Below are 22,800 nucleotides of genomic sequence, written 5' to 3' on the forward strand. Positions count from 1 at the left end.
TGAATACAACTTATCCGTTTCTCCTCGTTACTCTACAGTATCATTGAGGTTATTTTTTTTCTCCTTTTAAACACACCGCAGCTGTTTTGTTAGCTCGTTTGGATAGCGTGTGGAATAACAGATTTCCGCCCAGATCTCAGCCTGATTCGATGCTCCTGGCAGTAGCAGTGCGTTCTCATTGTGCTGAGATTACAGTAATTACACGTTTCCACTAATGTCTTTATGAAACACATGATCACCAGTATAAATGTAACGTAATAAATGTCTGATTCTTTATAGTTATAACTTTATATTCATAATAAATGACAGAAAAGAAATAACCACTTAAATTAAATTCTACTCGGATTTGAAAGTAATTTAATAGAAATACTTTTATACTAACTGCACACTTTTAAAAAATTATTGTCATATGATCAGTTTGACAGCAAAAATAAACAAAACTTTCTAATGTTATTATATTATATTATTACATATAATATATGCATTATTTTCTTTTAGTTACAACAGTGTTAAAAAGCATGCCTTTATTATTTAAGCATTTATTAAATTAAGTGGTAATAAATGTTATTTTAAAACACATTTCCTTTTAGTTATTGGAGTATATATTACACTATATGCTATAATTGCATGACGCATGCACACAGTTTTGTCACAACGGATAAATCAGCCTGCAGTTGTCTAACAAGAAAAAGTGGGTTTTGTTGCACACAGATTTTTTTTTAATTGCAGATTGAGATTTTTAAAATGGTTAGCACTGTGGCTTCACACGTCCAGGTTCTGTGTGCATGGAGTTTGTGTGGGTTTCCTCCGGGTACTCCGGTTTCCTCCCACAGTCCAAAGACGTACAGATTAGACTAATTGGGTAGTGAACGCGTTAGTGTGTATGTGTGTGTGCTTGTGTGCCCTGAGATGGATTGGGTCCAGGGTCCAAATGCCCGGAGTCCCTCCGTGACCCTGCACAGGATAAGCGGTATAGAAAATGAGTGAGTGAGTGCGATTGTTAAAAATCATGAGAACCAATCACAAAATTAAAACAGAAACTTTACAGTATCATCAGCATCTTCCTCCACACGTACATCTTATGTCTGTTGTACATAAAGCGATCGAATTTTTTCTGAGCATTGTGGCTTTATCTCTCTGCTTCAAATTTCTTTCGCAAATATTGAAGTGCATCATGGAGCCTAGAATAAACAAAGTTCTAAAAGAGGAAAGTATACAAATTTTACACAAAAAATATTTGAAATAGACAACCTTGTCTAATTTGCGAATTTTTTTTAAAAAATTGCAGAAAACATCAATGTGCTCACTCCAATACCTCCGTAGTACAGTATGTACTTATAGGACGCACGTCCTGTGAAATACAGTATCTGACAGTTCTTAAAATAATGTAGATTAAAAAAAGAAAAGTATATGACCGTTAGTATTGTGAAGCCCTTCTTAACTTAAACTTACTAAAAATGACATCTTATCAATCTCATAATCTTTAAATGTAAAATTACTATAAACCAACCATCATCTTATTAAGTCTAGACATATTTTACTCTCTTTTAGTGTAAATTTCTTGTTCTGTTTCCGCATAATCAAACGAAACTACAAACAGGTAAATTATCAGATTTATCAGAATTATATGAACATCTTTTGAATGTTTTGTAATTCTTTTTTTTTTCCAGTTGGAGAAACTTCCTAGCAATGAATGTTTTCTTAAGAGGTCAAAGTCAGTTTCCGATTGCTTTAAGTTGTCCCCTTGCATGATAATTGTTAATAATAATGAATAAACTTATGACTGATCTTATAACTTGTAGTGTATGAGCTTTACGACATCTTGTTCCAGTCTTAGAGAAACCGAAGCGTCTAGCTGTGATGTTGTTCAGCTTATTGGCTCATTTAGCAGCTCGGTTCAGTGAGCTTGCTTTAAAAAAAAAAAAACATGATGTGACTCCAAATTCATAGACGTGACAGCATTTCCAGTGGAATTTATACAAATGAAGTCATAAGATAAAGAGCTAAATCTAAGTGCTGCGGGGCTGCTGCTCCAAAGCCTGGAACCGCTTCCTTCACTGAGAGGACTGGTTCTGGTTCAGCGAGAGCGAAATCAGTGTTTCCACATAAAAAAACATTCAGTTTCAGACTTTAAAATGTTGTTAAGGGACAAACCTGTATATTCAACTTTCTTTTCTCTTGTTACGAAAGAAAAAAAGGAAGAAAGAAAGGATCAAGAATTTATGAGAAGATATAAAAGAACAAAAAGTTTAGAAAAAGATTGTAAAGAGAAATAGAGCAAAAAAGAAAAAGGAGAAGGATGTTTAAAGGAATGAGAAAAATGGTGATAAAGAGAAGGAAAGAGGAAAAAACAGGAAGAAGAATCAGATTTTAGGAGATAAAGTAAGAAAAGCATAAAAAATGTGCAGCAACAGAACTGGGAAGGGAAGAGAAACAAAAAATCACACTGGAAAAGAAAGAAAGAAAAGAATAAAGGAAGAAAATAAAAAGTAAGTAGGGGTGGGAAAGAAAGAAAAAAAAGGAAGGAGTAGAATATACGACAGAAACGTGAGGTTGGCGGAAGAGAGGGGATAAAAAGATAAAGGGAAGAAGAAGAGCATAAAGGAAGTGAAGGAATTAATAAGAAGGGAAAGAATGGGGAAAAGAAAGGAAAAATAAAAGTAAAGACTGAAAGAGTTGGCAATATAAAGAGAAAGAAAGAAAGAAAGAAAGAAAGAAAGAAAGAGGAAATGAAGAGTGCAAAAGGTTGAAGAAAAGAATAAAAAGTATAAGGGAAGGAAGGAAAGAAAGAAAACAATTATGTAAGAAAGAAAGAAAGTGGGGGAGATAAAACAGACACAGAAGAGTGCTGAAAGAAAGGGAATAAAAAAGTGAAAGAAAGTAAGAAAGAGTGGGAGGAAATCACTTTTTAATGTTTTAAACCAAGAGTTAAATCTCTCTTTTTTAGAAAAGAAATAATAATGAATTTATTGTTAGTGTTATTATTTTGTTGTCTGTAATGTATATAATGATGAGAAAAAGGTCTAGGATGTATTAGTTTTTGCTTAGAGTTCCACGTGTCCTGATTCAAGATGAGCGGCTTTCGGTAGCGGGGATGAGGATGAGGAGGATAAGGGGGATGAGGAGGATAAGGAGAACTGGATGTGAAGCATCTCTCAGAGTGAAGTTCAGGCTCGAGCTCATCATTCGCTGCAATCACTGGACTAAACATGAGCATTAGCTAGCGCTTTGAAGTCTTAGAATGTAAACAGCTGGCGCTTTTCCCTGACGCGTATTAGCGTTGCTAATGTGTGTAGCTTTTTAGTTTTATTGATTCTTTGAAATGGAAAAAAAAATGCACCAGTTTCCAGACTGGCTGTGATTAGTGATATTGTGCATAATTATGGATTTTTAAAGTGTAAAGGAGGAAGAGAAAAAAGAAACAGCGTGAGTCAATTTCTCGGCATGCGTTACGTAGCCCGAGCGTCTTTTTTTCTCTCTTTTAAAATGTCAGAGGAATGTTCTTAAAAGCCCACTTTCAGACAGAGTAACACTGACATGCTTATTTGCTCTGTGAAAAAAAGGCATTTGTTATTGAACCAGCACTTTATTATTTTTCGTCTTTTTTGCTTTGGATGCTTGATAGGAATCACTTGCTTTATCCAGTAATTATTTGAATTCAGATCCGGTTTAAGTTGAAAACATTATGAAGTGCTGTGTGAAGGATGGACAAAGATTCAACTGGGTTTGACTTAACCACATAATCGTTTGATTTAACCACATAAGCATTGGATTATTCCTGCTGGTCATCTCAAAACAGAACTTCTGTTCTTGGCCAAGGCTAAGCAAATTCTCCCTCCTTACTTAAGTGGCTCAATGTTCTATATTTCCTCCTTGTTTTGTCAGTTTTACTGTAAAATTTGATTAACTATGCATCTCCTGTTCTGATATAAGCTAAGGATATGAAATAGATCTTTAGATCTTCCTCCCTACCTCCAAGCGATAATGCATTGCTCCTCAATTTAAGTCCTATCCGACAAGCGCCCTGTGGATACAGTACAGCAGCTCTAAAAGCCCCGTAGTGTAAACAGTTCCAATGCACTTTACATTTGACTAATCTGGGTAAAAAGTCTGCTAGCCACAGAGCCCCTAGTTTTACCCCACATGACTTTTTGTCCAGATATTCATCTTTCTATCTGTGGGCATTTGTATCTGTAGGCTCCCTTCACTGTAAAAGAAGACAGATCTGAACAAATCTGCATGGATTATTAAGATCGTCTGTAATGTGGTTATTTGTGAATCCGAGGGCTGTTAAGTTTAAGCTAGGTTAAGCTATGCTCACATTATCTTGAAGCTGCTCGCTGTTCCCTGCAGCATGGAAAAGGTTTTCTGGTGAACATCATCAGCTGCGGTTTTGGTTTTAGAAAAAAAAACCTAGGTTTTAGACACTGTTTAACTTGGCAAGTCTGTATGGACTGTTGTATAACTTGGGTTCTGATCACTTATACTGTAGGTTGGTTCTAGCTGGTCAGGTTAATTCTTTAAGGCCGAGTACATTATGTCTTGATTAAGGCTTTCAGAGGGATCGTGAACACATATAGTTCATGCAGGTTCTAGGTCGACAGGATTGTATGGGTTGATAGTCTATGTTTGAAGGTTCAACCTGTTTTGGAGACTTACAGGCTGCATCTAACTGGTTGGATTGATTTGCCTAGCTGGTCAGGCCTGGTCTAACTAGTCAGACTTGTTTGATTTGATGGTGTTAGAAGGGTTCTGGACACGTGCAGGCTGGTCCTACCTGGTCAGTTTTGTTTGGTTTGATGGTATTAGAGTGGTTTTTGACATTTACGTGCTAGTTCTCACTGGTCTGGCATGTTTCTTTTGATGGTATTGAGGTGGGCTGGGGGGGGGGGGGGGGGGTGCATACATATCTTCAGGCTGGTTTTAGTTGGCTTTGTATAACCTGCCTTGCTGGTCAGACTGATCCTAGCTGGTCAAGCTTGGTTTAGCTTCCGACTGGTATTTGATGGTATTACAGGGGTTTTGGATGTATGCGTGCTGGTTCTAGCTGGTCAGACATGTTTGGTTTGATGTTATTACAAGGGTGTGCAGGCTGATTCTAGCTGGTTGGGTCGGTCAGCACGGATAGTCAGGCTGGTGCTACCTGGTCGAACTGGTTCTAGGTATTCAGACTGGTTTGATTAAACTGTAAACTGTAAATGAGACTTGGACGTTTACACACTACTTCTAGCTGATCAGGCTTGATCTAGTTTGTTTGCCTGGTTCTGTGAGACTGGGTTTTTCTGGCAATGCTGGTTTAAACTGGTCAGGTTAACAAGCCTTGTTAGTTAGGCTGTTTCTAGGCAATTATGTGGGATCAACTAAATGAACTGAAAATAAGACTGGTAAAACATCTCATCATAATTTAAACTGCCTTACAGTATAAACAGGATTATCGTATAAGATGCACTGAACAACCTGCAGAAAGTTTAGTCTTCCTATTGTTTCTTAAGTCAATCTTTAGGCATTAGTGAGTTGAGCTTCTTTAATGAAAGAGAACAGATCCTTCTCTCTCTCCTTCATTTGTGAAGAATTTATTTCAAATTTTCTTTTCTGTTGAATTGCTTTTTTTTATGTATTATATTTAGAGCTCTTCACTATACAAGCCTTGGTTAAAAAATAAAACTTTGTGTATCATTGAAACGTTTCCATCTCCAGACAAGGGTTAAGCCCTTAAAAGGGCCTACGGTAAGTTTTATGGAGGGAAAGTTTGATCTCTCAACCAATTCGGTGCTCCAGCTTAGTTATGACTTTAATTAGCTAAAGGTATTAAATTATAGACCAAAACAAACATTCCAATCCAGGTCAGTTCCACTTTTCCTTTCCTCACGTCTTTGTCTGAAATACCTTGGATGCTCTTGCGAAGTGATTATGCAGTTTCAGGGGCAGAACTTTAGAGTGTTTTTGTCCACACACACACACACACAAAAAAGAGAGGACGTATTAAAAGGGACAGGCAGCTGCTCCTGTAACGATAAACATTCAGCAGCAATTACTCAGATTAAACATTTTCTTCTGTTTTCGTCCGTCTATATGTGCCTGGCAAATGCTCTCTTGATGCGACGCGGCAAACGTCACACACAAAAGAGCGGTAATTTGCAATCTGCATTCCTCTCTGATTAGCCTGCCAGATTAGAGCTCTGTCTGTTTCTATTACAGCTAATAGCAGAATTGTTTGTTGTTGCGTTTAAGTAGAGACAGGGATGCAAATCTGTTGCTAACCCGTTCATCATGCTAGCTTCTTCGGGTACAAAGCAGCGATGGGATTTTCTTCCTAACCCCCAAATCAGTGCCAGGTCATCACGACGAACAGCAATCAGCTTAGCGTAGCCGGGTCTGAGGAGATCCGAGGCAGATCCTGGCTGGGGCTTGATGTGCTGGTTTTTTAAACGGTGCAGCTGGAGGAAGCAGGAATACCATTGAGTTTACTCAGTCACTCTGCTGTGACGGGAACTAGCCTTCACGGGAAGATACAGAGATGAGAGGAAGGTCTTAACAGGAAATGATAAAGAGAGAAGATACAGCATTGATTGTTACTCAGGGAGAAAATAGTTCTTGCCATGCACTTTGAAGTTTCATGCACGTTAAGTATGAAAGGCTTTTTTTTTTTTTTACTCACTTGTTGAGGCGATACAAAGCATGAAAAATATCTGCACGCTGATCTGAGTGTTTTTGTAATTAGTCAGTGACATCGAAACCCAAGGTTTTAAACTGACAAGTGGTGAAGCAAAACTCAGAATTCAGCAACAACACCAGGTGGAGATTTTTTCAGTTCTGTGTAAGGTATAAGGTATGACATAAAGCTAAAGCCGCAAATCCGCACGACTAGCTGGAACGGTCTCCGAAACCAAACCGTATGCTCTCCAGTGTTTCTTCAGTTTCTCAGTTCCTATGAAGAAAAATGAAGCCTGGAAGGAAGTAGCGAAGATTCTTAACGCTACTAGTCATCATAGGTAGCTAGTACAGTTAAATTGCTTTGCTAATCAAAACTGATAGCAATGCCCGCACTGCACAAAAGCTAGCACATCATCTTTAAAGGTCCCATATTTTACTATTTCTAAAACAGGTAAACAAATGTCTCACTACACTGAAAGTATGTGTGTGTGTGTGTGTTGAAGCTCCACTTTTCAGATGATCCTTTTTTTTTTCTTATATGAGGTCACATTAGGGGAAGTAAATCTTCAAATTGTTTTTAAATTTGCGTTAAGTTTCTACTATTTCTCATCAGAAAAAAAAGCATGCCTTTGAACGTTATAGCAGTAGCAGTTACTTTTCACAATGTCATTATATGCTCTTTTAAAAGTATCGTATGTATCATTACTCACTACGTTGCACACTTCTTGTTATGTCGCACATTTTTTGGTCTTGTTTACACACAAGATTAAGGAATAAGATGAAGGTTCAAGGATCACTTTTCACATAAATGAGGACTAACTGCACTCTTAGATTTTATCATTTCTTTCTGTAGTCTTTAATTTATCCTGTATAATTTATACCCTTTATACACTTCTATTTTTTATTAAATTTTATTCTGGTAGCTTTTCTAAATGTTGTACATTTTTCATCTAATTGTACTCTCCAGTGCAATTTATTTCACAGCAGAGAAATCTTTCTTTTTATGTCACGGGCAGGCGTATACGTATTTTACTGCAATCATTCTGTGTATGGCTCTGTATGTGACAAATAAAATGTGAATTTATTCCTGTTACACAATGTTATTTATAGCAGATTACAGAAGCCACTACACCCCGGCATCGGTAATAAATTAAAGCCGTATAGTCTTTCCTTTGTTTTTACTCAACTTATCTTCCAACTTCATATCTCATGTTCTCTCTCTCTCTCTCTCCAGATGTGGACGAGTGCGTGGAGACCATAGACAACTGCAGCATCGACGCTATCTGCCAGAACACATTCAGATCGTACAAGTGCATTTGCAAGTCCGGTTATAAAGGAGACGGAAAGCACTGTGAAGGTACGGCTCACAAAAAAAATGCACAAATGAATTAGCCAATGAATTATCTTCAGACCAAGCAGAATTGGAGATGTTACAAAGCTCACGTTTGATTGGTCATCAGCATTGAATACGCTCTGGGTAACAACTCTGATGTGGGTTTCAAATGAAGTCTTTAAGCTTTCCCTTGCAATCTTTCTCATGAGTGTGCTCCCGGGGTTCCTTACTGTATCGGGATGAGAATCACCAGGGAGCGCTTGATACGATATAACCACGATACCAAGTTGTCCATTTTATTTGTATTGCGATTCTGTAAATATCTCGATTTTATAAACAGCACGCTACGATATTATTTTAACTATAACTCCGGACACTGTGCTACTGTATCTGTGTGTAAATATTTTAGAGCACACCACCTGCGCCTGTAGGATTATAGAGGAACTGCAATAGATGCACGACCACAAATGCGAACATATCTAAATAAAAAAAAAGTTTTGTATTCAGTGTATGCACAAAAAAATTGCAATATGTAACTCAATTGATTTTTTCTTCCTATTTCTAATTAGTACTACTGCATTGGTTAAACAATAACATGTTTAAATATTATCTAATAATATTGTTTAATGAATTTCCTTGGCAGTGGATTTTTGGAACATGCTGTCGAGCAAACTTGTAAAGCTTTCTTTAGCTCACTGACATGTTTCCATGATTTGTTAGAACGTTCATTACCTGTAACTACTCAGTGTTTGTGTGAGTGTGTGTATCCGAGCCTAAGGTAACACCGCACTCCTTTAGCTTCTTGGCTGCACTTTCCTCCTCCAGACTCACAAGGATCCAATGAGCACTTTTAAAGAAAAGATTTTATTTAGGTCTATCCACCGCTCAGGAAATTTCTTACACGTGTTTAGTGATTATTTGGGATTCGAAAGCGTGCAAACAGGCGGCGATGTGATATTCAGCAGGGGGATGCCGAAACCCGGGGGCTATTAATATTTTTTCCTCTTTGGATCTAAAGCTCATCGGAATGCTCATCCATCTCTCCTTTATCGCTCAGACAATTTTCACCTTGTCCCATCAACATTCCCGTGTTCACTCCTGTTCTCGTTCTTCCTGGCCCTCGGTTGCCTGTGGCCGCCTGCCATGAAATGTTATAAGCATTATAAATGAGGACATAAACTAAGTCATAAAAGCATTAAAAGGCTTGGATGTTGAGTAGAACTTTGCGGGCGAGCTGCCAGTTATGAGAGAACGTCCGCCGAGGTTCATTGAAAGGAGAGAGGGCGCGTGCGGTGTAAGAGGTCGCTGTGTTGTCTGGCTGCCTTGGCTCTCTAAATAACCCTCTTTGACTGCAAATGCCCCTGGGCAGAACCGCAGAGAGCCATCAGATGGACTGCACTTCGTGCTGATCTAGGATCAGTGTCTGAATGCCTTAGTTTTGGAAGCAGGGTAAATTAGGGTTGGTGAATCCTAATACTTCCAGAGGATTTGCTGAACTCAAACAAGAAAAGAATCAACAACTAATGGAAAGAAGGAGCATAAATGAAGCAATGATATCGAGCAGCAGTGCAGTGTTAAAAGCACTTTTGGAAAAAAAAGATAAATTTCAACAGCTGCATCTGTCTGTTGCTGAGTTATGGCATGTAAACAGTGTGATTATAATGAATGAGAGTCAAGCGCGTGGTGACTGCAGCCCTTTGCCCTCGACAGCCCCGACCCAGCGTTACAGTCCTGACGCTTTCTTTTGACTTATGTTGTGACCCGCCTTTCAGAACATTGGAATAAAATGCCTTTAAGTGAGTGGAGAATGCTGATTCACAAGCAAACTCAGCAAAGGGAACCAAAGGAGTCTGGGTAATTAGTGCTCAATTGGGCGGCAAACAAGAGGAGATGGTCTGCATGTTCTTGACTCCGAAGAGAAGAAAAAAAAAAGTTCAACCTAGTCGAGCAGAACACTTAAAGAGCTCCTGTGTTTTTTCAACTGTCGGGTTTCTTCCTATCAGTCCAACCAGAGACTTTCACCCTATGCCAGGAACTGTTCTTCACTTCTGGAAGATTGATGTGGTCCAAAGAAGAAGCCATGTTGGGACCTGAGACCAACTTGTAACCAAAGACTCAATGACAGACTGGCCGTGTGTTAGTTTTAGTTCAGTGGACTACTGCTCAGAAGGTCCCACCACCACCACCACCACCTGTTGGGCCCTTGAGCAAGGCCCTTAACTTTTAAATGCTCAGATGTATAAAGAGCTAAACTATAAGTCACTTTGGAAAAGGGCCAAATGCCGTAATGTAAATGGAAAAAAGCAGCAAGCATGTCCAGTATGTCTTCTTGGATTTAGCAGTGACAAATTGCCTTGAAAAATTTGCCACCGGATCTTCAGCATTCCAGCAACTGTGAAGTTAATAACTCAGCCAGATGAGCTTCTTTGTAGTCAGCCGATTGACATCAAACTGTAGTTCCGTAATGCAAATAAAGGTTAAGTCCAAATCCAGCTACAAAGACTGCTTTTATAGATTGTCATTTGATTTTCTCTTTGGTTACTAGCTATATATAGTGTACCAATCAGCCATAACATTAACATAACGACTGCAAAGGCACCCTCGTCTGGTCCGATACCACAGAAAAACTTGCACAATGTTGCACAAATTGCTGAAAAATGTAAATGCTGGCTATTATAAAAAGACATCACAACACTCAGTATGCCACAGCCTACCACATACTGGGCCCGGCAAGCAAAGACTCCAAATGTTGGACCAATCTGATCGAGCACCCATGGGATGCACCAGACAAAGAAGTCTGATCCAGGGAGGCCCCACTCAGGAACCAACAGCAACCAAAGGATCTGCTGCCAGCGTCCTGGTGCCAGACGCCGCAGCGCACCCCTAAAGGTCTAATGGAGTCATGCCCCAGGGGGCCAGAACTGCACAAGGGGGTCAAGGGGATCCTACACTAAACACTCATTTACTCACTACAGGCAATTTGGAAGTACCAGTGGGAGGAAACCGGAGTACACCAGCAGGCACGGGGAGAACATGCAAACATGGCTGATTGGTGTATATCACCTCTTTGCTTTTCAAACTTTTCTTAGTGTTTTCTCTCAATACCCAGCAGCTTTTTATTACCATGAAAGGAAATAAAGCCACGGTGCATTATCATATCATATTGTGTTTATTCTCTAATTATGTCTTTTCTTTCTTTGTGTCTCACTGCAGACATCGACGAGTGTATGAGCGACTACAGCGGAGGATGTGTCCACGAGTGCATCAACATCCCGGGGAACTACCGGTGCACATGCTACGACGGGTTCCGCCTAGCACACGACGGCCATAACTGCCTAGGTTAGTCTATGTAACTGTGTATCCGTGTGTACCTCATATTGTGTTGACGTGCCGAACCGAAATCCCCCGCAGCCTCTAATAATAATCTTTCGTCCTTCCCTGGCGCCCCTACGAACAGCCAGGCACATGGCACTGTGTCATCAAGCGTGTGTTTGGGCTCTACGAGTGCATTTCTGCTACATTTACTAACCGAATGTTCCAGATCAGCAATGTCAATCTAAACAAAGCTTCCATGTGCGACTCAGATTGGGGTTATGTAACCGAGTAAGCGACTTCAGATCTTTAACTGAAAGCAGAACAAGCGCATGCAAATAACCAAACAAAAGTGAATGTTTTATGGGTAATCATGTTGTTTTATTATCTTCCTTCTTCCTCTCCCTTTGGTTCTTTCTCTCATTGTGGATAACGTGGATAAATTCCCTTAAAGCAATAAAATCGGTGTGGCCGTCGATGAGGCCTGCACAAGAGGATAATTTCTTTATCTCACGCACCATCATAAACCTTTAGCCACTTCTGCTCACCGTGTTCCAGTTTGTTTTATCTAAATCATACTTATTGCGTCTTTAAATACAATAATATGGGGCTGCTCTCTGACTTTACTGATTGCAGGCCCAGGCTTGTTGAACACCCAGTCCCTCTTAAAGCCTTTTCTAACTGATCTTTATCACCAGGAACACAAAGTAATCTAATACGCACTTGCAAAGAGCTCTCTCCTGCAATCGTACCATCTCCCGTTCGCACTTGGCGCTTGCTTGCAAACACAGTGCACCATTTTGGTTCATTTAGCCTGACTGGCCCTGGTGGAGATCATTCGCGTCCGTGCCGGGCAGGCGTGTAATTCGTTATCTCTGCTTCTCTGGCCCACCTACAGGACTCCTTTGATATCTGCGAGTGTGGCTTGTTTACTTTATGTCCCTCGTCGGCACTCAATCGAAGCGTTTTGTTCTGGTCACATCTAAACTGACGGCAACAAGGGCGAGTAAATATTTTTCTCCAGTAAATTTATTTCTCTTATCTCCGTGCCATCTGGAATCCATGCTCTCACTTTGGGTGATTGGGATTCTTATTCATGCCAAAACTTGTCAAAACACAAAGATCAGCTTAAAATGATTTAGGATCATATAAAAAAAACGAACAAAAAAAATTCTGATTATTAAATTTTTGTTAGGCAGATTATAAAAAACTTTCTTCCAGTCTTTTCCACAAGGAAGTGCAGCATGAGTTAGGGAAAGTGACCTAATCACCATCAAACTTCATCCTGGGGTCACAACAGATCCGGAGCCTGAGTAACCGGATTTCAGAACCATTGCAGGACTTAAAGGTCACATATTGTTTATTTAACACTTTATGCCGGGTCTCAGAGCTTTCCCAAAGTGTGTGCACACAGTTTAGATAATTCAATTAGAACTGACAATATTAACATGTCTTTACCATGTCATTAATCTAGAAATTTTAACGAATCACTCAAATTGATCATCTGACCAAATTTGACTCTAATGGTTTCCGATAATCGCAGTACGGTTACACGGCTGTGTGAGATAGCGGCACATTTAACAAGAATAATAAGATGACTGAGGAAACATCACCAGGTGTGCTGAACGACAAGTTTCATTAACTTTAATTTTGGGTAAAACCAAAGCTGAGTCCTCGAGTTACCTCCAAGTGGAACCAGTTTTGCAAAAATCCATTAAATGTAAGATGTGGGAGCGGTGGCTCGGGCGGTTAAGGCTTTAGGTTGTTGGTTATTGGATCTGAGGATCCGTGTTCAAGCCCTGCCATTGGTGGGTCACCATACACCCCCCCTCCCAAGCTACTCAACCACGGCATGCAGTGCTGGTCCCATTTGAGAGGTTTTAATTAAACATTTGTTAAATGTTAATGTTTGAGATATTATAAATCTGCACAATCAGTTTCCGCTATACATGCAGTGTGGTAGTTACAAAGTTATGTGCCGTCAGGCTGTTATTTTTTCCTCGTATGACTTTTATACGTTCCCAGCTATGAGTTCTACAACAGTGTTTGTACCTTTTCACATTAGCTGAGCTGTGCAAATGGGAACTAGCCTAAGAGATTGAGATTTAAGTCGTGCGTACATGTTGCCGAACCCGTGCCCACACGTCTCACCAAACTGGATAAGCAGACGGCGTAAACAGTGTCATCTTTGATAAATGTGTGATGAATGTGTCATGTATTCTTTGCTTGTTTGGCCTACCCCTATCTCCCCATCAGTAAAACCTATTTCTGTTATATACACAGCAATTTAGACGTGATGTAGAAATCTACGAGCTGCGGCATTAGGCCCCCATCCCGTTTTAAACCGACTTTTTGTGAAGGCCTGGCCATCTCGAGCTCTACAGTGCGGCTAAAAATACCCGACTCGGCTGACTCCTCGTTTCCATGGGCTCTTTTTTTTTAATGGAAAGAGGAAAAGTGAAAAATCCTTTAATCTTGTCAGGAAAGACTTTATTCTGTTTGTTTGGATTTGGCTTTACCCGTGCCCTTCCCTCGAGCCGGTGAAAGAACCAGTCCTGTTTCGAAGGGTGAATCTTTGGATTAGTGTTGAGACAGTTAAGCCTCTGGTCAGCTCTTTTAGAGGTTCTGTCTCCTCTGGAGCTTTTCTGCTTTTCTTCCTTGAAAGCCAGGGTGAAAACAGCACAGTGTTTATCCATGTCATTATTTCTGCCTGTCCTCCTTGCAGAGGTGTGTGGCTAAATATTTGCCGTTTTCTGGCGTGCCAAAACATCATACAGTTTCTAAAAACCTACAAATTAAAAGTACAAACATGTTAAGGAGAGAGTTTGCTCCTGTTTTATGGATGGGGTCTGCGTTCCGCTTTGATTCACTTTTGGACAAGGCCTCAATGTTTTCGGCCACACACACACATCAAATAGCAGTGGGTTACCTTTCTACAGGAGTGTTTCAGGCACAGTATTCTGGTTGATCACTGGGGTGATGACAGTGGTCTTGTCAAACCCATGTGCTACAACCTGACTATGAAGTAGCATTCACAGCACAAGGACTCTTTGATCAGTTTGATCATCTAGGTTTTCTCTTGGTTATTTGGTTTCCTTCCATCTTCTAAAAGAATAACGATGAATGGCTTGGCTACAACAGTAACCTCTAGCTGGGACTAAATGTCCAAATGCAGGTCTGAATGCCGCCCGGCAATTGACTGGCATCCCATCCAATATGTAATTCATTATTCAGAATAAATAGATCTTTTTTAGATGTCAAAACAGACATTTGTATATTTGTGGATAGCAGCAGTGGTGGCTCAAACAGTTAAGGCTCTGGGATACTGATCAAAAGGTCAGGGGTTCAGGCCCTAGACTCTCCAAGCTACCTCTGTTGAGCCCTAGAGCAAGGCCCGTAACCCTGTCTGCTCCAAGGGTGGGGTATCCTGGTTGACCCTGCGCTCTGACCTGGCCTAACTGGGATATGTGGAAAATTATTTCATTGTGCTTTAAGGTACATGGTACAAACAATTGAATCTTAATATTAATACTATTTTTAGACTATACTATACTACAATATACTATACTTTATACTATTAATACTAGTTTTCATATAATTTACATGGCATCAGCTTAAGCCTAATAGTGTACATCTGGACCGGGATACCATTGGACACCACTTTTTCACTTTCATGCAAGTCAGCAGTCCAATGAGAATCTTGTGGGGGCAAAAAAAAAAAGGCCTTCCAATCATTTATTCTTAGTAGCTGCCTGTTACTGTACATTAAATGAGTCTCCTAGAGGTTTATATTTTGGGCAACAGAATCAGCAAAATTCTTTTGATGATACATTTCCAGTGTTACAATTCATTTGATGACACATCTACTAGAGTAATGAAGCTGAGGTTAAGGAACTGTAAGAGCTGTCAAAGTTAAAATTAGTTAGCACTGTTGCCTCGCACCTCCAGGAATGGTGGTTTGAATCCCATCTCCCATCTGTGTGTGTGGAGTTTGAATGTTCTTCATGTTTGGTGGGTTTCCAGCTGGTGCTCCGGTTCCTCCCACAGTCCAAAGAAGTGCAGCAGGTTAACTGGTGCTTCTAAATTACTCATAGTGTGTGTGTGTGTGTGGTTGAGATCCTGCATCCATGGTGGTTCCCCACCTTGTGCATTAGGTCCCCCCCCCCCCAATTTAATATTCAATTAATTGTTAAGACTTACCTTAATTATTAATAACGTATTCAGCAGACAGCAGACATCTCTTTTAGCAGCGACCATTGTTGCAATCGGACTGGATTTATTACCCCGGCCATGTCCGATGGTTTACTTGGGGTTTGGAGCATCGTTCCATCTTGTTTTACGATGCTTAGCAACGTGCGTAAGACCTGTGTCGAATCCCAGCTTCCTAACGTGGCCCAGTGAGTGTGCGCTGGTGTAAATTACCAGTAGAGCGTATTGCGAGAGCAGCACAATGGAAGTGGATCAACCTGCTTGATTTGACAGCTGTTGGAATGAAGCATGCTGAGATTTATTACTGTAAAAACAAGCCTGTAAGTGAGATGCAGAGAACCGTCGCCACGTCCAAGTCAAGGAACAGACAGAAAGTTCATTCCGACCGAGCGTGTTGCTTAGGTGGTGGTACAGTATGATAATGTCAAGGACTAGCGTGTCTACCAGGATTAGAGGAGTATTTTACTATAGATTATTTCTATATTTAATTATTTAATTGTTTAAAAGACAAAAAGGAAATAAGCACTTTCCTGTAGAATTTGGTGATTGTATCACTACGTCAACATTTTCCTCCCAACTGAAATCGATTTAAAATTAAACCTTAATTCTAAACTCAACCTTTTTTTTTTTTTTTTACGTCTAACCTACATTTAACTAAGCTCTGATTAGAAATCGATATTTCCTTTTAACCCAACTGACTACCGAACACCTGCTGTAAAATGTCACACCAATCAAGAAACATCAGTCACATTGACAAAATAATCCACATAATTGTGTGTGTAAGTGTGTAAGAGAGCGCGGGAGTGTGCAGAACGACAGACAGGACGATGTCTCATTTTTCAGCTCTGAGGCAGTCTTTTTAACTTGATTACATTTTCGTTTCTCTCCGGAGAGTTTTTGCAAAAAGAAAAACTTTTAAGTGCAAATAACCTGAGCGCTCACCAGAATCCCTTTCCTTTTCAAAATATTTGCTTTGGACGCCGGCCGTCTCCATCACATAGCGCAGGCCTCTGTAGGAGCCGAGTGACGAGGGGACGTGAGCCGCAGGGGCGACGGCTCATTTGGAAGTGTGTCTGAGAGGGAGAAAGAGTCGGTGTATATGTGCCGATGTCCAGGCTCAGGTTTAACAGCTGCTCGTTAAGTCATTGATCTCTTGGCGCTCGGCTCCTCTGTGTTTTGTGTCCGTGACTCTTGTAACACGGGTCATTTTTCATCGATTACTTTCATCTGCTTATGAGGAAATGAATGATCCTTGTTCTCCAGATGGTTCTCGCTTCATAAAATTTATTCTCTTTGTCTCATGTTACGCTTCTCGGTTATTCTTTGATACGCAGATTTCTGGTGTAATTGAGAACGTGGGGTTATTTCAACATATCAGATTGTTGAAGATTAAACCATTATTAAATGATTGGAGAGGCGATTTTCAGGGCCGCAGACTTGCACTGACGTCTGGGCAATAAATCAAAATGATTGTCAGAAGCCCAGGGGTGTTTCTCGACCCGGTTTCGATCGGACGAGGTGACTGACCCCGTGTTTGGATTCGAGAAATACTGTAAAATGAACTCCCCCCCCCCCCCTGTTTTATCCCAAATGAAGCCCGCCAACTTTGGCAATTTCATTCGTTAATCTTCAGTAATTCACAAGGGCTGCTCGTTGTTCCAAGACTTTTAGTGGTCTCTAATAAATCTGATTGTGTTTCTAGCACCAATAGTGTAATGGAATGTGTTGTTCATAATGGTTCCTGATGGATCTTTTACATTCATATCGTACTCGTATCCTCGATTCTGATTGGTCAAAGGGTGCTTAATGATCGTCTATCACGGCAGCTCTGATAGTAATAAAGAATTGAAAAATGAATTGTATCGCCCCTTTTGTTGAAAAATTCAAAATTTACACATCAAATCATACATCGCAGTAATGTTGATTACTTTCCAATATCCGCACACCTCAGGAGTGTTTAATAAAAAGATAAATGGAGAGATGGATAGACTTTTATTGTGATAAAGTACGCTAAAATATATATCCGAATCCAGCACGGATGGGAATCATCAGAGATCTCCCGATACGATATTATCACGATACCCGAGTGCCGATTCAATCGATTCATGTTGCTATTCTGCAAGTATCACAATTTACTTTTCTGATGTTCTTCTCATGTTGTCCCTCGACAAGCAACCCAGTTGGGTTAGTCAAGATGCTAAGCTAATCATAAGATGGTTATACAAAAAAAGTTCACATGATATCACTCAACACTTTTTGTTAGTGGAAAAGTTTATCCACTAGCCATATAAGAGCTTCCAGCTAAAATCACTTTGTAACATTTTCCAGCTTTGTGTAAATCAACAATTCTTGATTATAGATCCTCGTTGTCGTGACACGGCTCACATTAGCGTATTTTTCTTGTGCGGAGAAACTCGAAAAGTTTGAGTGGTTTTAATCAGTCAAAGTAGCTTTGGTCCACACCCCTAAACTCATCTACTTAACAAAACACCAGGTATGCATAACGCCTGAAACCAGTTAGCTTTTTTAAGTTCATTAACTTAAGGATTGACATACTTTTCCCACTAGCACTGTGAGCTTTTTGTGGTGTTTGTGGTTGTTCTCAATAAAGACATGAAAGACATAAAAAAACAGTTATTATTTCAATATATGTCAATACTCTTGGCTTAGATGAAGATTACATCACATTTTATGACAAATTAATGGAGAAAACCATGAAATTCCGAAAGGTTCACACACTGAAGCTATCTAAGGTTGAATACTGTAAAGTGCAAACCGATAGCATTACTACTACAGAAAAGGATCAGGAACCCAGTGCAGTGCCAGCTACCTGTAGTAGTGCAGTTCTAATAAGAAAAAAGGTGTGCAGAATAGATTAAGATTAATAATAATTAATGTAGTAGTGTACAATCCTGGCTATTAGTACATTATGAGTGGTTTTGTATGTGTTTTTTAGTTGTTGAAGCACACTACAGTGATGAGACCCTTAGCCGCAGTAAAACATTTAAACAGTGCGAACGTTATAAAAAAGGCTGTGAGTGACGATCCCGGCAAGGCGTCCCGGGGCTCACCACGTTCCTGTGAACATTCAGCGAGTGGGGCGCCTGATCCTTGAAAACTAACGTCGCCAAATCTTGTGGAAACTGTACACACAGAGCTATCGCCACATCCCCCGTATAGTCCTGACCTGGATCCAAGCCATTTCCACATGTTTGGGACATTAAAGGAGTTCCTGGGAGGCCGGCATTCCAGACATGGCTTCAGCATACTAATAAAACTTTCTACCTTGATGATATCCAAGCACTAGTGATTGTGACTTAATAATGTAAGAAATACTTTAAATAATAACTTTAGTAATGGTGTAAGAAAACGAAATATATATATATATATATATAATATATATAAATATATATTGCGTTCTAGGTTACGCAAGTCTTCGCGGGCCAGTTCGTAACACGACCTCAGCTCTGTATTTCGTCCAGATCCCGCTGCTCCAGTCAGAAGCCGGAGAGCAATAAAGCGCCTGGGTGATGGCCTACTTTAATATTTTCTTTACTGTTTTTCTCAGATTCGCCTTTAAAGTACTGGAACGCTTTTCTCTCTCGGGCGACTCGTATATTCACTTCAACTGTGAAAGCGGAGTGAGTCTGAGATCCCAATAAAAGCGTCTGTCTTCACGCGCTGCGCCCGACCTGGAGCAAGTGGCTTCTCCTTGGGAGCATTTTAACATCTGTCCTGGATCGAGCATCATGCCAGGAGCTTACGGGAACGTCCTCGGCTACTTCCTGACTCAAACTCGGGTCGTCACGAGGGAAGTGCGGCAACACCGGCCGTGCCAGAGCCGCTCCTCTTAACTTTTTTACATTTTTTTTTTATGAGTACCATTAACTCAACAGGAGTTCTTTTAATGTCAGGTTTACTGAGTATTAGCTAGACGAGACGCCTGCGTCGGGAGATTTATGGCGGCTTAGAGCAGCGTTTACAGGCATGAATTTACATATTAGTGTCATAAAAGGGGTTATTATTAAGCAGTCCAGTGAGGCCATGAATTATTATTATCATTATTATTTCTCTTCTTCTTGAGAAAACCGGTAAAAGTTTCTTGCTAAAGATCAGACACACGATTGAATGCACTCGGAAAAAAAGGGTGTTAGCGTACAGTACTTCAGCTCGTCAGTCTTGTGAAAGAGATCGTCTTTCATTCCTCTATATAAATAGCTAAAACTATGCGTATTTAACACGTTACAGTCCAATATATACAGCACATACACATGTCCCGGTGACTCAAGAAATTCCAAAAGGTTGGAATTCCTCTGTCAGATGTACAAAGACGTCCTGACTGTAAAAAAAACTCATTCTGTCCCAGCGATTTCATCAAGTTTAACACCGTCTCACCAACACTGCTAGCGTCTCTCTGGGGTTACGGTTTTGATGTCGGGTAATAAACCACTCTCACTCACTCATTTTCTATACCACTTAATCCTGTTTTCAGGGTCGCGGAGACCTCGAGCCTATCCCAGGAGGCTTAGGGCATGAGGCAGGGTACACCCTGGACAGGGTGCCAATCCATCGCAGGGCACACACACACACTCATTCACACACTCATTCACACACTACAGGCAACTTGGGAACATCAATTAATCTAACCTACATGTCTTTGGACTGTGGGAGGAAACCGGAGTACCCAGAGGAAACCCACTAAGCACGGGGAGAACATGCAAACTCCATGCACTCAGAGACGGGAATGGAGCCTGGCCGGGAATTGAACCCAGACCCTGGAGGTGCAAAGCGACAGTGCTAACCATAAAATACCCATCGTAATCTGTTTATCCGTCGTGTTATGATAATGATGTGATTGTGATTGACTCAAGTGCTCAACAGTTTAAATGATTTCTCTGACTCTGTCTGTCTCACCATCTGTCTGTCTCTCTCTCTTTCTGTCTTATTTTATGTCTCCTTATCTTTCTTCTTTTTCTGGTTTTCTTTATATCCATCTCTCTCTCTTGGTCTGTTTCTGTTTGTCTCATTCTCTCTGTCTCACTCTTTTTCTGTTTATTTCTGCCTCTCTCTCTCTCTTTTTCTCTCACTCTCACTCCATCTCACTCTTTATACAGTATGGTTTTTTCTTTATAAATCTCTTTCTGTTTCACTTTTTCCTGTATGTTTCTGTCTCTCTCACACTCTGTCTCTTTTTTTCAGTCTTTCCCACTCTCTGCCTATCTCTCTCCCTGTCTGTCTCATTCTCTTTGTTTATTTCTCTCTCCCTCTCTGCTTCTCTCTCTCTTCGTCTCTCTCCCTCTCTTTCTTCCTGTCTCTGTCTCTTTCACACCCTGTCTGTCTTATTCTCTTTGTTTATTTCTCTCTCCCTCTCTGCTTCTCTCTCTCTTCGTCTCTCTCCCTCTCTTTCTTCCTGTCTCTGTCTCTTTCACACCCTGTCTGTCTTTCTCTCTTTGTTTCTTTCAACCTTCTCATTTTTCTTCTGTCTCTCTCTGTTTGTCTGTCTTGTTCCTGTCTGAGTCTCTGGGAGTCTTTGTCTGTCCATCACTCTATCTATCTTTTTGTTTGTGTCTCATCCTGTCTCTCCCATTCTTTTTGTTTCTCCCACTCTTTCTTTCAGTGATATGTCTCACATTCTCTTTTTCTTCCTGTCTCTCATGCTCTGTGTCTCTCTCTCTCTCTCTGCAGACGTAGACGAGTGTTTGGAGGGTAATGGTGGCTGTCAGCAGGTGTGTGTGAACATGATGGGGAGTTACGAGTGTCGCTGTAAAGAGGGGTTCTTTCTGTCTGACAACCAGCACACCTGCATCCAGAGGCCCAAAGGTGAGTGACCCCGCCCCCGACGCCCCGCCCCATTCCCAAACACCACGCCCACGGTCAATCAGTCAAAAACTTTATGTATATCCTGTATGAACGCTGCGGTTTCTCATGACCTCATGCACACACTATGCCTCACATGTTCAGTGCCTTTTTGTGATAAACTGCGTGTTTTTTAATCACTTTCAAGAAAACGGCCAAGTTTCACCTCCAGAGATCCGTCTGGCCCGCTGAACCGCCGGTGTTTGCCTTTCATAAGCGGCGTGTTATTCGAGCCCGTCGAATAGCTGGATCATACGTTTCAGACGCCGGGCAGAGCAGGGCCTTTATCGTGTTTACTCAGCTCCCTTTTTTTCCCTGCTGTTCTGTTGGACCGGGTTCGATAAATCCCCGCGCTAATCTCCCATATTTCATCTTAATGTTGGTTTTATTGCTCCCAAATTAAAACCTCTTGGACGCTGAGGTCAGAACGGCAGTAAATCCACCAACACCACGCCGTTGCGCTGTAGCTCCCTCGTTCCCCCGTTCCCAGGTCCTCGGTGGAAAAGGACGGAGCGGAGATCACTCTCGTCTGCTCTGCGTTATTTCTCTCCCAGAACCACTCTGTGCAGCGGAGGAGAACGTCAGAGGAACCGCCTCATTTATAGGCTCCTCTGTAACAGTGCAATGTAATTAGGAATCTTAAAAAATGATTACAAAACATTATATACGATAATATGCTGCATGATATTCGTACAATGAAATAATTAATTACACTTTTCAGGTTCATTTTTATTTGTTTAAACCTGTTAGTTTCTTCCTACTCAAGGGCATGCAGTTATTTTTGTCCACACACACTACTCTATTGTTGAAAGGACTATACAGAAAAGCGGAGCGACATGCTTAAAACCTAAAACTAGGTTACAATAACTTATCCATCCATCCATCCATGCATTATCTGTAGCACTTATCCTGTCTAGAGTCTATCCCAGTGAGCCTCAGGAACTAGACGAAACTAATCCGGAACCTCAGGAACTAGTACAATGGTGCGCAACTCATGGCAAGGTACAAACACATTTCACACGTTTTTGGACTGTGGGAGGAAACTGGATTTTCTGGAGAAAACCCACCAAGCATGGGGAGAACATGTAAACTCCACCCACCCACACAGAGCAGAGACAAGATTTTAATCCCCAACTTAACAACCCCTAATGTGAATTTGTATTTTTTTGGTCTTTCCTGTATAAAGCTTGTAGAGATTAGAACAGTTTAATAGCAACATTTTCAGAATCGCACTCGTTTTGCTGTTAAACTGTTCAATCCTGTACAGGAAGGAAGCTTGTGGAGAACATGCAGCACACTCCACCCACACGCAGAGCAGAGGGGAGATTCGAACCCCGAACCTACAGTTACACCCCCCTGCCTACACTGTCCCTAATGTGAATAAAATCAAGTGGGTTTTTATTGTCCTTTATGTAAAAAAAACTCTATAGAATTGA

At 40.7% G+C, this 22,800-nt stretch overlaps 1 protein-coding gene across 3 annotated transcripts in view; it reads left to right on the forward strand.

Annotated features, from left to right (window-relative positions):
* scube3 (signal peptide, CUB domain, EGF-like 3) overlaps positions 1–22,800 on the forward strand; it is a 90,503-nt gene that overhangs the window by 19,739 nt on the left and 47,964 nt on the right. For all 3 annotated transcript variants that reach the window (XM_053483155.1, XM_053483156.1, XM_053483157.1), the window contains exons 2-4: positions 7,889–8,011; positions 11,201–11,326; positions 21,194–21,328. In XM_053483155.1, coding sequence (XP_053339130.1) covers positions 7,889–8,011; positions 11,201–11,326; positions 21,194–21,328 — 384 coding nt within the window. The remainder of the gene's footprint in view (positions 1–7,888; positions 8,012–11,200; positions 11,327–21,193; positions 21,329–22,800) is intronic.

Source organism: Clarias gariepinus, chromosome 22 (assembly GCF_024256425.1).
Source record: "Clarias gariepinus isolate MV-2021 ecotype Netherlands chromosome 22, CGAR_prim_01v2, whole genome shotgun sequence".
Lineage (NCBI taxonomy): Eukaryota > Metazoa > Chordata > Actinopteri > Siluriformes > Clariidae > Clarias > Clarias gariepinus.